This window comes from Glycine max, chromosome 3 (assembly GCF_000004515.6).
Source record: "Glycine max cultivar Williams 82 chromosome 3, Glycine_max_v4.0, whole genome shotgun sequence".
NCBI lineage: Eukaryota > Viridiplantae > Streptophyta > Magnoliopsida > Fabales > Fabaceae > Glycine > Glycine max.
In genome coordinates this window covers 45706188-45723936 of record NC_016090.4, presented here as the reverse complement: position 1 = coordinate 45723936, position 17749 = coordinate 45706188, and the positions used below count along the sequence as shown (strand labels likewise).

The 17749-nt window shown below is 31.8% G+C and overlaps 2 protein-coding genes across 2 annotated transcripts; both read right to left on the bottom strand.

The window, feature by feature from the left end:
- Nucleotides 1–773: 773 nt before the first annotated feature.
- LOC100800225 (myosin-2) lies at nucleotides 774–8473 on the bottom strand. The gene is made up of 25 exons (XM_014774030.3): nucleotides 8410–8473; nucleotides 8090–8216; nucleotides 7834–8004; nucleotides 7537–7668; nucleotides 7290–7399; nucleotides 7105–7165; nucleotides 6660–6837; nucleotides 6279–6484; nucleotides 6079–6198; nucleotides 5559–5657; nucleotides 5247–5468; nucleotides 4328–4458; nucleotides 4014–4125; nucleotides 3878–3922; nucleotides 3529–3783; nucleotides 3294–3449; nucleotides 2984–3190; nucleotides 2724–2867; nucleotides 2224–2294; nucleotides 2028–2127; nucleotides 1856–1912; nucleotides 1693–1749; nucleotides 1532–1612; nucleotides 1326–1408; nucleotides 774–1208 (listed from the first exon to the last, which is right to left on the bottom strand). The coding sequence occupies exons 2-25, from the start codon at nucleotides 8213–8215 to the stop codon at nucleotides 1085–1087; spliced, it is 3048 nt and encodes a 1015-aa protein (XP_014629516.2). The 5' UTR covers nucleotide 8216; nucleotides 8410–8473; the 3' UTR covers nucleotides 774–1084.
- A 377-nt stretch (nucleotides 8474–8850) lies between these two features.
- LOC121174579 (myosin-11-like) lies at nucleotides 8851–11771 on the bottom strand. Its single transcript, XM_041013956.1, has 10 exons — nucleotides 11634–11771; nucleotides 11384–11527; nucleotides 11121–11266; nucleotides 10866–11025; nucleotides 10651–10709; nucleotides 10130–10289; nucleotides 9899–10048; nucleotides 9655–9791; nucleotides 9413–9559; nucleotides 8851–9324 (listed from the first exon to the last, which is right to left on the bottom strand). The coding sequence occupies exons 1-10, from the start codon at nucleotides 11769–11771 to the stop codon at nucleotides 9219–9221; spliced, it is 1347 nt and encodes a 448-aa protein (XP_040869890.1). The 3' UTR covers nucleotides 8851–9218.
- Nucleotides 11772–17749: the final 5978 nt, after the last annotated feature.

Sequence of the window (17749 nt, the reverse complement as noted above, 5' to 3'; positions counted from 1 at the left end):
AAGTATTAAAATAAAAACGAATGTAATTTTCAGAAGAGAATAATTACAGCTTTTAACGAAATGTGATTCTTCTATTGTTAACGCGATTCCAAACACGCTACAAAGGTGCTTTGGATTTCTTTTAAATTATTCATAAAGCAACTTCTAAAATTGATTATTTAGAGAGTAAAAATATGTGTGAGGGAGATAACTCATTAAATTAATATGAAATTGTAAAGTATACTTATAACAACAATTACATTTTTTTTCTATATCTCTATCATTATGACCTTTAATAAATGATGTACAAAGTAGAGATAAACTCAAGATGTTGTATAAACTATTGTATTGTTGTATAAATGACATTTTTCAAAATTGTAAGTATTCACCACTTCATTCTTTGATTGTTTTTAACTCTTAATTCTTTTTAGTTTGTAAAGTCTTTCATTTTTTAGTAAATGATTTTTCACACAATCGAAGACTAAATGAAAATTTATAAAATATATGAAATAAAATCATCGATACTTATAATGTCATGAACTAGTCTGGACCCTTATTCACTGTTTATTGTTAAGATAGTATGTCAAAATTCATTGTTTCATAGTAATAGGTTAAAAAAGAACTGGAAAATAAAATAGAATGAGAATGTGAATAAGTAGATCTAAAAGTGTTAAGACTCATTGAAGAAGTTGTGTGAGTTATTCTAAATTTCTAGATAACTTTTTTGATTAATTTTTTTTAAAAAGTCTATAAATAAAGTATTTTGTTGATAGAAACTGTTGGCCTTAGGCAATCATCGTTCATTCCTGTAAAATTTGGTGAAATTTCTATGTTTCTAGGTACAAAATCTTATCCTAAGAAAAATAAGGTGCTTACGAGTGACATATCCCGATAGAAAAGGAAATGGGGAAAATTGGATGGAAAAAGACTTGTATGCTTGTGCCCCGCAAGATCTGCACTATGCATGTCATCCCTTTTTCAAACTAGTAAGAAATAAATTTGGCATGTTAAATACAATATTCTTTCTGAGGTAACCAAAGCACAGAAAAATCTAGTTTCCCCAAAATAAAATCTAGCTGAATATGATTTGATGTCTCGAGAATATTCAGTCTGGGTGTGGCAGCAAGAAACTAAAGCCAGTGTTATCACGTATTACTGGTGGGGGCTCTATATCAGAGATATCTATGGGTTCCTTCGACTTCGATATGTCATCAACTGAAAACGGAATGCTGCAAAGTAGATATATGCTTCCAATTGGTTAATGACAAGGTCTAAACTTTTTAATATAATAAAAACTACTAATTACTTATAATTAGTATTTCATGGTTGAACAATATCCGGCTTACCTTGAATCATCATCCAACAGGAAAGAATTACTAACTGCATTATTTGAATCTTCAGTCATCAACACTCTCATATTGGATATGACCTAGATGTAAACATTGATACGGCAAAGCTCAACATAGTTTTTTTCTGCACACCGCCTTCGATAGCTAGCTTTCTGGCATAGAAGATTTTAAATCTAGCTAGTTTGAGTAGTATAAAGACTTACATCAGGGGATACGCTATGTGTGCCATACTTGTCATCCCAGTACATGGTGCTTATCCGATATAGCTGCTGTATACTCAGGACCTGTGAATATGGAAGTGAAAATGGTAGGTATTTGGGAAAGTGAATTATTAACTAGAGAGTAAAAGATTGTTTTCACTTACTGGACACAGTTCATGAGTTATTTCATTCAGCGTTTTCCTTGGTTTCTGATGTATGACCTAAATTATGGGCAGGGAAGGTCAGTTTTTAATATTTTACTATCTTACTGACCATTAGAACAAGTACCATGCATATCAGATGGATACACGCAAGATAGATAGATACCAAAAATCCAATAGCCTGTCTTATATGTTTGAGCTCATCCCAAGCTGAACCGGCGTACTGCATTTGCATTTTTTCCCCGGAGAAGGAAGGGAGAAGGGTGAGGTTAGTATATATTTATACCTTATTAAATTAAAAGAATTGCATAGTATAACAGCAATGTGAAGTAATGCACCTCATCAGTGGCATTATTACACCAATTCTCCAATTCAGCCAAACCAGATTTCACATATTCTCCATTGCTAAATGAGCAGCACTCCCGTCTTAGAAGAAGACTACAAGAAAAATGAAGATGCAAGATTATAAAAATGAGAATTCTGGTTTCCAGAACAAAAAACAGCCCCAAAACAATGAAAGTAGAACTAACTAACCTATTGAAAAGTTGGACATTGATGAAGGAAAAAATTTGAGTGAACACCTTACGAACCAAAAATGGGGGAACCTGCCAAAATCAAGCAGAACAAACATATTTTACTCCAACAGCACTAAATAATACAGGCTCACCAAAGAAAAAACGAAAAGAAAATTATGGGAAGAAGATAAAATACATGAACCTCCCCGAGGTTTCACAAAATCATGTATTGTAGCCCTCCCTATATACATTAGCCTTCTTATTTTAATTATATACAAAATCATGTAGTAACACAAACCAACTTTATATATATAATATTGGAAATTAGAAAGAAAAAAAAATTATGTCTAACTCAGGAGACAAAAAATTCAATAGAAGCCTGTGATTTCACTATAATAATGTAATTTAATATGTTTTCGTGAAGAGCCAGAACTAGCATTTCTTAGCGAATTTTGCTATGAGAAAGCATCAATTAGAAAGAAAAAAAAAGATGATAAAGTCAAAGGAGGTTGGACTAACATGATTTGCTTTCAAAGTATTTAAAAAGTTCCCAAGGCTCTTAACTATCTCCTGCCAGTGACCAATCAAAGCTTTCTGGGCTTCAGTGGTTGCAGCTGAACGTGATGATCCCTTAACAAAGCTCGCTCTGGATGTTCTAGGCGCCTATCTCACCATGTTCAATTCAAACGATACATATTGAATCAGTGAATTTAAAAGGCAATCCAGCAAAGGAAAAGCTTAATAAATTTGCATGGTAGATAATGAAGAAATTGTTATACCTGGATGCATAACCCAAGCAAGGGAGAAATTTCTTTCTTCAAGTTATCTCGAATCATTCCGTATATCTTTTCCACATAAGCTGTGAGCTGCTGTTTGAAAAGAAGAGCAGGGTACTTGGCTTCAACTTGTCTCGACGCATCTATGCCTCCGCTCATGCTACCATTGATTAGGGAAAGATTGACTCCTGCTGGAGTTCCACGGAAACTCTGCAACAAAAGTAATAAGAAAGACCTTACTTTTACTTATCTGAAGAAGGAAAGTTTCTCAATTGAACTTAATCTGTTTAAATAAGAAGTTGTATTTCGTCACATGAGTCATCCTCCCAAACACTGTCCCTGACGAAGAACGACGTCGTTGAGGAGCCATTCCAGCAGCACCACTTGCCTTAAGTGTGCGCTGGAGTAACAAGACAAGTGTAGAGGTGTTGGATAACCAATAAGCCAAAACATCATTGTTATCCTGGGTCTGAGGTCGAATAAAACTTTAGTGAGATAAATATGCCAAAGAAGGAAATCATATCACACGAAAGTTCAGCATTTTACACCTCAATTGAATGCCCAATAGTTTGAATTATACGATCAAAAACGCTAGTACGGTCAACTTCAAATGATCTCCAATGCAAGAGGCATTTGTATATGATACAAGCAGCAATTGGTCTATTCCCAGCAAAACCTATCTGTTTAGGAATGAATTTAATGAGTAAGTCTTGGTTCTCTAGTTGTTTCTCATTTAGTGACTTCTGTGGTTTATCCTCCACTTCCGAAGATTCCCTGTGGTTCATTGATGTGCTATGCATATCCTGATTAGTTTATCAAGTCAAAAAACGAAGGCAAGTCAAATCCTCATATACATATCCAAAACAAGTAACAAAGATTTAAAATGAATTTAATTACCAAAGTTGTCTTTGCTTCAACTCCAAGATGTCCACTGTCCGTTCTCTATCAACAGAGATAATAAAAAATGCTTTAAACCATCTTTGTATTCATATTATTATTATGTTTATAAGATTCATTCCAAGCTAAGGAGTACCCGAATGATTGATCTAGAGCGTCCTGAGAGGAACTTATTAGGTGCCATGGACAGGGCTTGTTGACGCAGAACTTGATTCTCTGATTCTAAGTTAGTAATTTTCTCTTCTAGCCTAATCAAAGAATTATGTGGATTTGGTCATTCGTCTCACATAATTAGATATAAATTCATCCGGCATAGTAGTAACAATAATAATTATTATTTTTACTCAGGGAAGAAGGACAGAAAGAATAATGTTTGATCAGTTTACCAATAATATTACATTTAGCATACTCCTCAGGAGAGAGAAACTCTCTTCAAAAAGAATATATTACCTGGCTAAGGATTCTTGGAGTTGACGAACCTTCTTCTCTGTGTCTTCTAATTTTTTCCCCCTTTCTTCACTACAAGCTTGGGCTTCATTATATTTCTCGTCAGCTTTCTGTTTCTCCGACTCAAGGGATGTCTGTGAGAAGAAAAAATCCCAAGGCAACAACATTTAGACGAGATAACCATTATACACAACAACTTAAGTATACTGCTATAAGCTTAAAAAGAGATTATTTTCCTCATGCATAAACATTTAATTTAATCATTCTTATCATCATGTGGTAGGACACTAACTGTCTGATTTTCATCTATTATGAATAATATATTTTGTTGAGTATCAAGTATTAATTAGAATTTAGAAGAGAATGCACAATGATGTCAATCCACTTTATTGTTTCGCGCATCAACAGAGCTTGTTGATCCTCCATGGCTTCCAAAACCCTAAATTCCCAAAATTCTTCACCTGTTTTATTTTGTTGCATTTTGCTTATTTTTTCCACCAACTATTTGTGTTTATGCTCACCTTTTAATTGTTCTGCTTTTATTGTTTTTTTAATCACCTTAACTTAAAAACCTAAATTATCCTTTGCCTAGTTGTTGAATTTGTACAAATAGCTTGATACAAACAAGTCCTTGTGGATATAATTCTCATACTTTTAATTTTATACTATTTGTATGATACTTTGGTATGCTTGCCAAGGATTCAACAATGTTATGAAACTTTGTTCCAATTAACCAATGAAAAGTAGTAAAAGAGGCATAAGAATTCACGAGCCACTCAAAGAATGTTACAAGTTGTATGCGTTGAAGTACATATTCTCTACAATATTTCACTTTAAGAAGCATTTTATGCAGAAATAGAAGCATGATTGAAATTGGGGTTGCCCAACAAAGATTAAATGTTGTAAAACCGAATTTTCTTACCTTTAGACTCTCAACTTCCAATGTTAGTGATTCAATCTTCTGAGTGTCTTCAACAATAACCTGAATTTCTTTAACAACAGGAGGTGCTTCTTCAATGGCCTTCTTTGCATTCTCTCTCTCCTTTATAAGCAATGCATTGGATTCATCAACTTTGTTCTGCATCTCCTGCAGTGCATTCTTCAGTTTTGCTATCTCTTGTGATTTGGATTCTTCTAGGTTGGTCTGCAGGATTCAAAATAGTTTTCTTTAGGGCTGTCTCTTATGCTGAAATTGATCTCCAAAATTTATGTATCTGCAAAGCATATATCTCACCCTTAAACTTTTCTCTAGTTGAAGACGCCAAGTGATATCCTCCACTCTTTTTTCAAGCTTGTCCTTTGCGTCTTTAAGCGCGCCAGTTTCTCTTGCAGCCTAGCAAAGGGATACGAATGTCAAGAGAGAGTAGATAGAAAGACGTAAACGAATCAGGAATAGTAAATAAAGCAAGGTTTGTGGCTTTGTGCTACTTAAACATGAAACAATGAGTCATAGGAGCAGCTTAATTGGTTCCGTTTGATCATTCATAAAACTATTAAGGAAAAAGGATTGTGTTGGAGAAATATCGCATGACCTTCACTTCAGCCCATGTGGATATGAACATTGTATAAAACTATAAGCCTTTCTGATATGAAACTTGCTTTTGTAACAGAAAATATCGGATTTTTTTTTGCCTTGTATGGCTTCAGTTATATAGGTTGGATGCATTTTCATTCCCCTGTTTCTGAGGGTTCTGTTAAATGATGGGGGTACTCAAAAAGATAAATTAGGAACAATGGAAAATGTAGAAACTTACCATTTTCATTTTCCTAAGTTCTTTTCTGCCCATGCGCCCCCTCCATCGGCATTGTGTGACAATTGAACCTTTCTTGAGCTTCTTATAATATGAAGCAGCTTTGTGGCACCGCCACCGAGCCTGCAATTTTTCGAGAATTTAAATATTGAATACTGATGACCCTTATGGATGCTCCTAATCATATATTAGTCAACTGTAACCTGAATAATGATGGAAGCTTTAGTCTGTTTCCTAAATCTGAACTCTTTGAGGGAAGCAATTGCCCTTAAAGCTGTTTGCAAAGTAAGTACTGATGCTTGGAGTTTAATATAGGTATTCCTAGCTTCATATCTGCGTATGTTCTTCTGAATTTTCACAGCAGCCGCCTCCCTTCTCTTGTGTTGATAAAGTTTGAATGCAAGTCTTCCTATAAAACATATTATAAATGTGAAAATTAAAAATATGTAGAGAAAGGAGACTGATTAAGCAGTAAGATGTCCTACTGAACTGAGATATGCCATTCTATTTAGGAAGTCCATACGATATTGCACCTATCCTACCTAACAAATGATTTAGGTTATTTCACTTTTATAATATTTCACCTCTGCACACAGACTGCATATATATAGTCTTGTTTCGTAGTTCAAGATAATGTTTGCGAGCTTGATGGGTTCGTATACGCCGTTGGATAGTTTTTGCTGCATTACTGAGTTTTTTAGCTCTCTGTGCATCTAGTTCAGCCATCTGACCTGCTCTTAGGAATACCTTTGTTTTTCCAATCTACACAATTGACAGCCAATCAAATGAACATTGTGGCCATGAGTGTGAGTGGAGCATAACTACATACATATATGCATGTTATGTGATGCGTGATTGCACAATATCCTTGCTGACATTAATTATTAGTTATAGCTGAAAGAGGTATTATATATTAATGATATAATTATCCATGAATTGTAGCTGTTGCTATGGCCACACGAGCTTTAATTATATGTAAAAAAGAAAACAAGAGTCAAATAATTATTCTGGCGAAACATTTTGAAGTACCTGATATCCTTTAAGCCCCGCTTTTTCCAGTATCTTTTGGCAAACAATCTTCTCATCATGGCTGCCCATAGGTGAAAAAACATAGCAATTTAGCACTCGGGAAATTTGGTACCAAACTGTTTGAAAACATAAAGCCAAAACTTCCTTCCTCTTGAGCATAAAAGATATGAAAGAAGAGTTCTTACTGTGCTTCTGTGACATCTGGAGCAAGAAGGGAAAATCGGTTTACAAATTCAAAGAAAGCACGGCGAGTAGGGTAGCCAGCACAACTGATTCTGATTGCTTCCAAAACACCCTGTATGGGCAAGCATTAGAGACAACTGAAGAAAGGTTGAAAATGTGAAGATACCAAGGCCTTACTTTTGTACTAGCCATCGTACAAAGAGTGAAATAACGGAGGAATATCAAGTTAAATTTTCAAACTATACTCACACCACAGCGAAGTTGTTGTATAATATTGGCATTCTCAAAAATTGCTGGCTTGAGGAGGTTGTTTGGTTTCACACATCTAATGTAATGAGGCTCTGTAGAGCTTAGTATTTCCATTAATTGCTGTAGTTGCAGCTGCATCATTCGGGATATGAAAACATGGTTTGTTAGCACCCTGATTGTAAGACTACAGTTCAATTTTGATGGCCATGTCATGGGTACATGTTGATGCATCATGCTTATTATTTTTTTGACAAAGTCCATACATTTGGCAATAAAGACCAGAGAAAAGAATGATACCTTAAATCTAGAACCAATTGAAGAAAACTTGGAAGACTTCGATGTCTCTTCTGGAAGTGGAGGAAAAAGGCCAGCTACAAAAGGACATTTGGAAGCACCCAATAAATCTTGATGTTCAGGAACCACATAATCCTTGTTTTTGTCTAAAAATTGGTCAGACCGGTACTGCACCTGCACATTTATGACAGTTGAAATAATGAATTAACAAAGATTTCTTATTTTTTGCAGAAGCCGGTGCCATGAGATTAAGTCATACCTCGCCAGCATAATGAGAAATAGTGAAATCTGTTCGAGACAATTTTGGCTTAATAAAGCGCTTATTATTCTTAAATGTTTGATAAAGCTTGTTTGAAAATGTTTCGTGTGTAGACTTTGGAAACATGCTGCAAGACAAGAGAAGGGGGAAGTTAGAATGAAGGAGTAAATCAATATCGATTGTAGCAGAGTTTTTTTATTTAAAACAATATGGCCAAAGCTGGTCCATGTCACCGAAAGGAAAAGGCTAAAAATCATCTAGAAATCTATGAATCTCCATCCTATTAATGAAGATATTCAGGGAAGCAAACAATATTTTACCAAGCTTCGTCAAGGAGTGCAATTATTCCTCCAGGTTTCTGCAATGATGAAAAACAATGTATAAGATTAGTACAAAAAGAAGAAGAGGACAATACTGGAAAGATAACCTGAAAAAGGGATTGAACTTTAGTGGAACTTTAAAGGGAGAAACCTGTAAAAAATTAGTATAAATGTGGGCAGTTGTTTTGTAAATCTTTAGTTGATCTTTGCCAATTGGGATTAATAGAATTTTCATTACTTAAAGGGGATGTATAGTCCACAAAATAGATTGTGGAATGGAATTTAAATAGATAAGACAATAAGCATATCAAAAGCATAGTAGCATTAGCTTTCTACTTCGTTAAGTTTCTGAACATAGAAGTTGACTACTTTCGAACTCAAAATGAACTAAACGTCCTCAAAGAAAGTGACAAAAAAAAGAAAGAAGGATGGGACCTTTTCAATAAGGTCCAAAACATCTTGGTTGTCAACAAATTCAATGTAGCTCCAATCGATTTGCTCCTTCTTGTATTCTTCTTGTTCCATCTTAAACACGTGCTGGAATTCACAAAAAAAATGTTTAAGCAGAGAAAAGATGGTCATAAGAAAACTTTAAGTGCTTATCATGGTCTTAGATGTTGCCTGATTGAAATGTTGCTGCAACTTCTCATTTGTAAAATTAATGCAGAACTGCTCAAAACTGCAGAGCATGATAGGCTGAAAATAAGTTACAAAGGATTGAAAACAAGCAGAGGTAGTTGCTTTCAATATTTTCAGTAGTGTGAAGTACTTGTATAGATAGGCATGTTTCTTCTTCTGAACTCAATATATTACCTGTTAGATTTAAAGCTTTCAAAACCATAGATATCAAGCACCCCAATCAAAGATTTAGAATTGGAGTCTTGTCCGATTGAACTATTAATCTTGTTCACCAACCTGTTAACCACCACATTAATGCACAAGGGATCAAAATCTTTTTACCTCGTGTATTTTATGGGTTCCTTTTCCATTTTCAGCATCTTACCAGTCAAAGAGCCTACAATAAATTGTTTTTGCTAAGCCATCTCTGCTGATTGCTGCACTTTGGGGATCAAGGCTCCGTTTTATAACTTCCTCAGGGGTTATCATGACACGCTTACATAATGCATCTTCCAAGGCACGAACATCGCACCTGATAAAATGAGAAATCCAATGATGGCAATCATCTTAAAAAGGCAGTCAAAAATCATATGGGCATAGAGAGTAATAATACAGTGGCATCCATACATAAGAAGCTCAGAAGTTGTTTTTAAGTGGAATTTGGCTTTGTCATCTTTTGGAACTGATGAATCAACTTCCCTTCCTTTGGCAAAATCAATATTCCCTATATGAAGAATTGCAGCAACAACTCTGAAAATTGCTTCCTGACAAAAAGACATCAAGGGGAAGCGGAGAGGTAAGAACTAGGAAAATCATTGTTCCATATTCTAGCAAGAAAGAAGCTAAACTCATACTCATGAAAAACAAACACCTGCTCATTTTGGCTTATTCCGACAATATCCATAGCTCTCCTGGTAGCAAGATACTCACGGGAATCATTTATATCATCCAGTTCATAGCATTTTGACTGGTTAAGGTAATGAAACGTTTTGGGATTTCCTAATTTGTATTTCTCAATTTCCTGTTAGCAAAAAAATGCAATGAGTTTATTATATAATTGAAAACAAAATCCCTCAAAAAAGTGGATTATGCAGCAAGTAACCTCCTGTGGTGCAGCACAAAGAAGATAAAAGCAGTGGTAGTTTCGTTCAGGATCATTAATCTGGCAAACCCGAGATCTCTCTAGAAGGTATGTTCGAATGGCTGCTCCTGAGATTCTTCCACTCTTATCAAATTGGATCTCAACAAATTTACCAAAACGACTGCACCATTAAGAGAAGGAGAACTTGAAACTAATTTATTGGTAAAAGATTGAACTTAGATACTCGCATGATGTAGCAGTTAATGTTTCATTTATGGAAAGAAAATTGATAAACAGCAATTTATAAATTTAACTGTTGTCATAACATATTATATTCTGGCAGTATAATAGAGAACTGGGGGAATGCAATGAGACAAAATGGCGACAAAGTTAATTTATATATCAGGCTATTGGGGAGAGTGAAATACAAACAATCCTTTGTAATTTGTTGCTCACATGTAACAAGTACTCAACAAAATACCAGGGTACGTATCAAAGAGAATAAAACTAGAAATTATTTACTTTCCACGTGTAAGACTCACCTAGAATTGTTATTCCTGACAGTTTTAGCATTGCCAAATGCTTCCAGAACAGGATTTGACTGCACTCAGATCAGTTAACGCAGAAGTCTAAAATGAGTCAAAGTTTAATAGAAAGAAAAAAGAAAAAGAAAAAAAGAGGGAATGTTATTGCTAGAAATAAATAAAAAAGGAAAAAATTATTAGTTAAAAAAAGTGTGTGATTTGTGGTATCATACTTCAAGAACTTGTTGTTCAACGGTTCGTCCTTCAGTGACAGCCCTACCTCCTAAGAAAGCAAGGTAGCGCATAAGCATTTTTGTAGTTTCGGTTTTACCAGCTCCACTTTCCCCACTGACCAGAATTGAATTGCTTTTCCCGTCGTGATTAATCATTGCCCTGGTATTATTAATGAATTCATCAATCTAAAATTTGGTTCAATGCATGCAGAACCGGACTTTGTTTTATAATTAGAAGAAATTTAATTAGATTACCTATATGCAACATCAGCAACTGCAAATACATGAGGACTCAACTCTCCAAATGGTGCTCCCTTGTATTGTTGCATCATGTGCAAATCATAAATATGAGGTAGTCTTTGAAATGGATTTATTGCAATCAGAATATTTCCCGTATAAGTCTGCCAAGTGCATGTACAGCAATTAATAAAATAAAAAAGGTAACAAGTTGTTGGGCTATAATAAATAAACAATGCTGGATTTGATGATATTAAAGCTGGGAAGAGAGTCATACATACGTATATTTCATTCAGTTCATATCTAGTTTTTAAGTTCTGGAGGACTCCAGGCTCATGCAAATAGGAAAGCTTAGTCATGTCATCCACTCCACCCGGAGGAGCTTCTGTATCTTTGGGATATATATTTGATAACTTTGCGACAACCTAGTAATAATCAAAATACAAACACACGTACACAGGTAACAATTCTTAATTACTACAATATCATGTTGTTGTGAGGCTAGAAAGTAGAAAGCAAGCACAAATTAACCTTATTTCCATTGGTTGCTTCAATTTCAGCATCATTTCCTTTGATGATTTTGGATACCTGTCCATCAATCCAACATACTTGTGGATCTTGAACCCAGACATGAGAACCCGCAATAATGTTCACTGGAGTCCCCTGCATATATGCATGCAGATGGATCATCATTTAATTTGTTAATTTTGTTATGCATGTAATCTACGAAAGGAGTATTGACGTACCATTATTGAGGTGTAATAAAGTGGAAAGTTTTGGTGGCCTTAAGCAGTATGTTCATAGAGACATGCAAGTAATTATGAGTTAGAGATCGATGCAGAGAAATTGTGAAAGAAAGAAGAGAAAGTGAAAGTGAGTATTAAGTGGAATATTGTGGATCGAGTTGATCGAGTGGCTCTTGGAAACGACACAATACGTCCCGTCCTGTAACTTCGCCAACTTCTTCCCTCTGCTTTCGTGATGTGCTTACTATTCAACTCTCCTCTCCCACCTTTAACGGATTTCGGTCCATTCTCTTCTCTTCCTACGCTACTTTATAAACCATTCCAATTTACTTTAATTGCCAAAATCCAAGTATTATTCTCTAATATTAATTATTTTATTAGAAATTATAAATAAAAAATGTGAATAGCAATATTTTATATCTAATAAATTTAAATTAATATTAATAAAGAATGTGTTCCAAAGAATATATTATTTCCAAATTTAATATGAATTCAAGTTTTTTTTTAATAAGGAATGTAATCGTAATTAAATCTTATATATGTTAATTTTAAAATTTAAAATAATTAGTAGTTTATTTTTTTTAGAAACAAGAATAATTGGTAAGTGAAATTTAAGTTTTTGTAATAATTTATTTTTCATATATTTTTTAATTTGTTAAATAAAGATGATTCTCGTATAAATAATGGTCAAGAGAAGAAAAGTGACTAACACCGATTAAAGATTTTTTTGTTATTATCACGAACTACAATAAAAAATTTAAAAATAAATAAATTATAATTTTGGTGTTTCTAGTTTCTTAAATTCATGATTTTGATGTTTTTAAATTTTAATTGTAACATTTGATCTCCTAATTTTATAAATTAGTAATTTTGACTCTCATAATAGATTACTAACAAATAATTTTGATTAATTAAGTTATTAAGTTAATTATAAATGAATTAAAACCATAAGTTATTAAAAAAGTTAATAAAAAATTACTAATAATTCCACCCACAACACCATCACATTAGGGTTAATAATTTTTTATTAAAAAATTAATGATTAATAATTTTTATTTAATTTATAATTAATTTAATATTTCAAATAATCATAATTATTAGTTAATAATTTATACAGTGGACTAAAATTACCAATTTATAAAACTAGGGATCAAATGTTATAATTAAAAATTAAGGGAATCAAAATCATGAATTTAGAAAATTAGTGGGAACAAAATTATAATTTAGCCAAAAAAAAACTAAAATAAAATAATCAAATTCTACAAAAATAATTCTTAACACACTTTAAGGCAAACAAATAACTATCTAATTATTACTTATAAATATAAAATAAAATTAATGGAAAATAAATTATTATTAAACCAACTAATACAAAAGCACAAAAAAAGTGTACTTATAAATATAATTAAATGTGATACCTATCATAAATGTATGAAGTATAATTTAGCTAAACATTATAATTTAACTAAGCATTCATAGGAGACACTGTTATGGTTTTGTCATTTGTTACAACCCTTATCTATCTATATAATATATGTTTTGGCTTTTTAAAAAAAAACATTATAATGAATCTCACTTGTCTAAATGAGGAATTTTTACTCATGTTTAAACACTATAATAAAACTATTATCTCAAAAAAAAAAAAAAACTAGCAACCAAATTATCCTCATTTTCTTTACAAGATTAGATCGTATTGCAAATATGTAGATCAAAATTTCTCTTGAAGTTATCTAGATCAAGATTGTAGATATTAATTAAGAGTTATTTTAAGTACACACATTCTAAATCTTCTTTTTTGGTTAAATCTAATGTGAACATGTTATTTAGCATACGTCGTTATGTCCCAAGATCCAAGAATCTTCAAAATTTTATCAAACATCACCCGAATTAAAGACTCTTTATAAATTTGATTTCGGCTCATTTAATTTGCTAAAAAACAGCAGATGATCTTATAAGCTAATGTCCGTTGATAACGAGCGAATATATAATCTATATACTATTATAGAAAAATAAATCTTAATCATGATCAAAACACAGCTATATAAAAATAGCAACAAAACTTTAGAAAATGTTACCCAAAAAAGATCTCAATATGTGTTGGAGGCAGACTGGTTTCGAGGAAACCACCCTTTAATTGCCCCCCACCCAATTATTATTGACCATATGATACAAAATATCAACGTCTTGAAGAAAATACCAGTTTCTTTAGTGATTACTTTATTTGTTGCCTTATAATAATAATGATATATGTTGCGATCTGAATAGATTCAATAGAACGATCTTGGCTGATCCACAGGTCATACCACGTGCAATTTAGAATTTATGGCCTTTAAATCAATGCCTAGAAATAGAATGCAGCAGCTTATCATAGCAAAAGTGGAATTGAAGCGCTGAAATGCAAACTTATAATTCATTAATTAGGAAATTAATAATAATAATAATAAAGTAATGTAAGTATACATTTTAACAAGTTATTGCTTATTTTACGTTAGTAATACTTTTTAAAAAATTTAATAAAAACAACTGAATTAATTACTTTTATTGATATGTATGATTGATCAGCAAAGTGTTTTATAATAAGGATTAAAGAAAATACTATTATATTAAAAAAAAAGGAATAATATTATTTTTATTAATTATTATTCATTAACTAGTTAATTATATATTTCCTTATAAGAAAAAAAATTGGTTTCATACTCATTAAAAAAATTAGTTAACTTTATTGGGAATAATTATATCTTTCCCAATTAAAAAACAAATATTTTTTAAAAATATCATTCATTAAAACTTGATATTAAGTGCAAATATCTTAATAAATGAAGAATATTTTAAACATAATATTATTAAATAAGGTAAAAATGAGATTGAATTTTACTTATATTTTTTTATCCGTAAGAATTGAACCTAATATCAAATATTTTTATGAATTGATAAAAAGAAAAGTATGAATACAGGAGGAGTACTATATATTTTATGAGTAAGTATTTCCAAATTTAAGTAAAATTTAAAAAGTGAATTGGAAAATTTTTAAAAGTACAATAAAAGAATGTATGCATAATTATTTTATATGTAGTTACAAAAATACATGTTAAATGGGATAAATATTCTAGATTAAAAAAAAACAAGTAATAGTAAATTAAATTTTAATTTTTTAAAAAATAGAAATCACAGTTTTTTTAACTTGAGAATGTTTTTTTATTATAATGGCATTTGTAACACCTATTTTTCGTAAATAAATTAAAAAAGATTTTTATTTATAGAAAAACGTTAAGATTTTTTTTATAATTAAATAAAAAAGGAGAAATAATTTTATTAATTAAAATAATGGTTTGAAAGAAAAAAAATAATTTATTTATTCATTTGATAGGAAATAAAATAGATATCTTTTTTATAAAATAATAAAAAAATAGAGTAAATAATAAGCTAAGAGTACATACATATAAATAGGGACAAGTTAGTTTATAGACTGACAATGGTCTTTGCACTTTCTCTTCTCCTTCCAAAATCTTTTTTTTTTCCTGCATACACTCAAACCTGTGTCTTAGTAAAATGAGGATCTCAGATTCCTTAACCGTTGAATCGTCGTGAAATTTGAGCATTAGATTCAAAACTCATTTTCGAACATTCTCAACGTTGGAAATTGTGAAAAAATATCAGACGTGATACAAATTCCCTTCGTATCGTAACTTTCTCCTTTCCCGCAGAAGCCCAAACCCCGTCCCAATATAACTATGATCTCGGACTTGTTAACCGTTGGATCGTTATGAAATTTGTATACCAGGTTTGCAATTCACTTCCGTATATCTTCACCGTTGGGATTTACAAAATGATGTCTCGGGAGGGAGAAATACTCATTGCATGCAGACAGTGGAATGAAAGTTTCAATCTCTTCTCCCTCTCTCTAACGTTTGGGAACCTTGTCAGAGCAATCAGAGGAAAAGCTTGAGAAATATCAGGAAATTGTTAGAGATGTCATTATCGCTGTCAAAACACACATGAGCCCCCTTAGAGGTAAGAGATGAGTTTATCGCAATTAGGGTTTGAATGAAGAATCCTTAGGGATCAAATTGAGGTTTATTTTGGAATGTTTATTGCATTGAAATTTTTTCTGTATGATTATGTGAAATTGTTTGAGGGGTTTTACTCCCCGTGAATTGAGAAACATTTTTATATAATTTGTTTGTGTTTTTGATAGGATTAATGTGATAAATAGTTATATTGGGATCATGAAATTATGATTGAAATTGTGTATAAGTGATAAATTAAATATGTGATGAATTGTGGGATAACATGTTGCTTTGAAATTATAATATTATTATTGAGATTGAATATAAGTGCAAAGTTGAACATGTGTTAATTTGTGAGATACATGTAAATATGTGATGACGGATTGTGACATTATGAGATGTGAAATTGTGAACATGAGATTTAGTTGTGAATAAGTGTGTGGTTAACACTTAATGTGAAAATACTTGCGTTGTGAGCTGTAAATTATACAATAACCTGACCAGTGTTTACCTTGAGAAAAGTTTGATGTACAGTGTTTACTTTGTAGCGCAATGTGTTAAACGTGTTTGAAACACGAGTGTAAGGTCATATGTATTGTATAATTCATGAGCAGTGTCTTTGTGTAAAAAAAATTATTTTAGGGGTTGGACTTGAATCAGGAAGGTGAGGTCCTAATGGATTCTTTGGAGTCTAGGCCTTGGGGGTAAAAACACTTGGTTTGAGTGCTCCTTTAAGCCTATGTTGAGTGACCCTGATGGGTCATCTTATGATTTTACTTAGTGAGAGTGACCTGACATATTCATTGTGTGGTGTGACTTGTTACGTACTCCTAAGCTCCTCAGGGTGGTTTTTCACTGACATGGTATCATATTGCATATAGGTTTGAGCGTTAGTGTATTTGTTGCACAACGCTTATGTATTTATTGATATTGATTGATTTAGTAATATTGTGCTTTAATCTTTGAGTATGTGAATGATGTGAAAATGAATGAGACATGTTGTGTTGTGATGTGATGTTACACGACAAAGTGGTGGAATTCATGAGTTATGTATAAGTAAGTTGTATCTCATTTACATGATATGTATATCTAGTTGTCTCGTTTTCCTTTATTAGTTAGAAATGTGATAACTCACTTCCTGTGAGCTATTTATGTTTGAATTTTGTGATTATCTCGAACTTTATGTTTGTGACAAGAGATGATTATGTGAATGACTATGGAGAACCTCATGCTAGAAGACGTGGGAAAACAATGCTTTAATAAAATGTGACATTAGGGTATAAGTTTCTATATTAATTGCATGAAGTCTTGGACGTCCTTGTTTGAGCCAAAATAATTTTATTATTTATTTGGACAAGTTTTATTATGATGTGAAAAAAATAAATGTGACCTTTTACTCTTTTGAAATGATTTTATTTAAATGTGTTTTAAGAATTTTTAATTAATTATAATTTTTTCCCTTTTATTATTATTAGTACATATATATATGGGATAGATAGTGTCACACCATTGGTGTATGAAATATTCATCATAATTTTCATTTTCATTGAAAAATTCAATTATATTTTTTCATTGACACTACCTTTAATAAAAAAAATTCAATTATATTTTTTCATTTATAAGATTAAAACTTGAAATCTTATTAATCTTAACCTAGTTCTATTCTATACAACCAATAATATGTCGGTATTTTTCATCTTAGAATACATTAATAGATTAATTGACCGATAATATGATACATTTTAATTTAGCATATAAAATTTAATTTAAAAATCAACTAATTTAAAAGCTTAGATATAATTTTAGATGAAAAATAATTTAATAGTAAAATTGTATAAATTAATTAATTTATTAAAACTATAGGTAATTTAAATTTAAGGAACAAGAATTTAGA

Coding starts and splice junctions, on each gene's coding strand:
- LOC100800225 (XM_014774030.3), bottom strand. CDS start 8,215: ATGTTTCCAAAGTCTACACACGAAACATTTTCAAACAAGCTTTATCAA. Junction 7,669..7,833: donor CAATTGGTTCTAGATTTAAG/GTATCATTCTTT, acceptor CGAATGATGCAG/CTGCAACTACAGCAATTAAT. Junction 2,868..2,983: donor TGCTTGGGTTATGCATCCAG/GTATAACAATTT, acceptor ATGGTGAGATAG/GCGCCTAGAACATCCAGAGC.
- LOC121174579 (XM_041013956.1), bottom strand. CDS start 11,771: ATGCAGGGGACTCCAGTGAACATTATTGCGGGTTCTCATGTCTGGGTT. Junction 11,026..11,120: donor GTTGCTGATGTTGCATATAG/GTAATCTAATTA, acceptor TAATAATACCAG/GGCAATGATTAATCACGACG. Junction 10,710..10,865: donor TTGAACAACAAGTTCTTGAA/GTATGATACCAC, acceptor ATCTGAGTGCAG/TCAAATCCTGTTCTGGAAGC.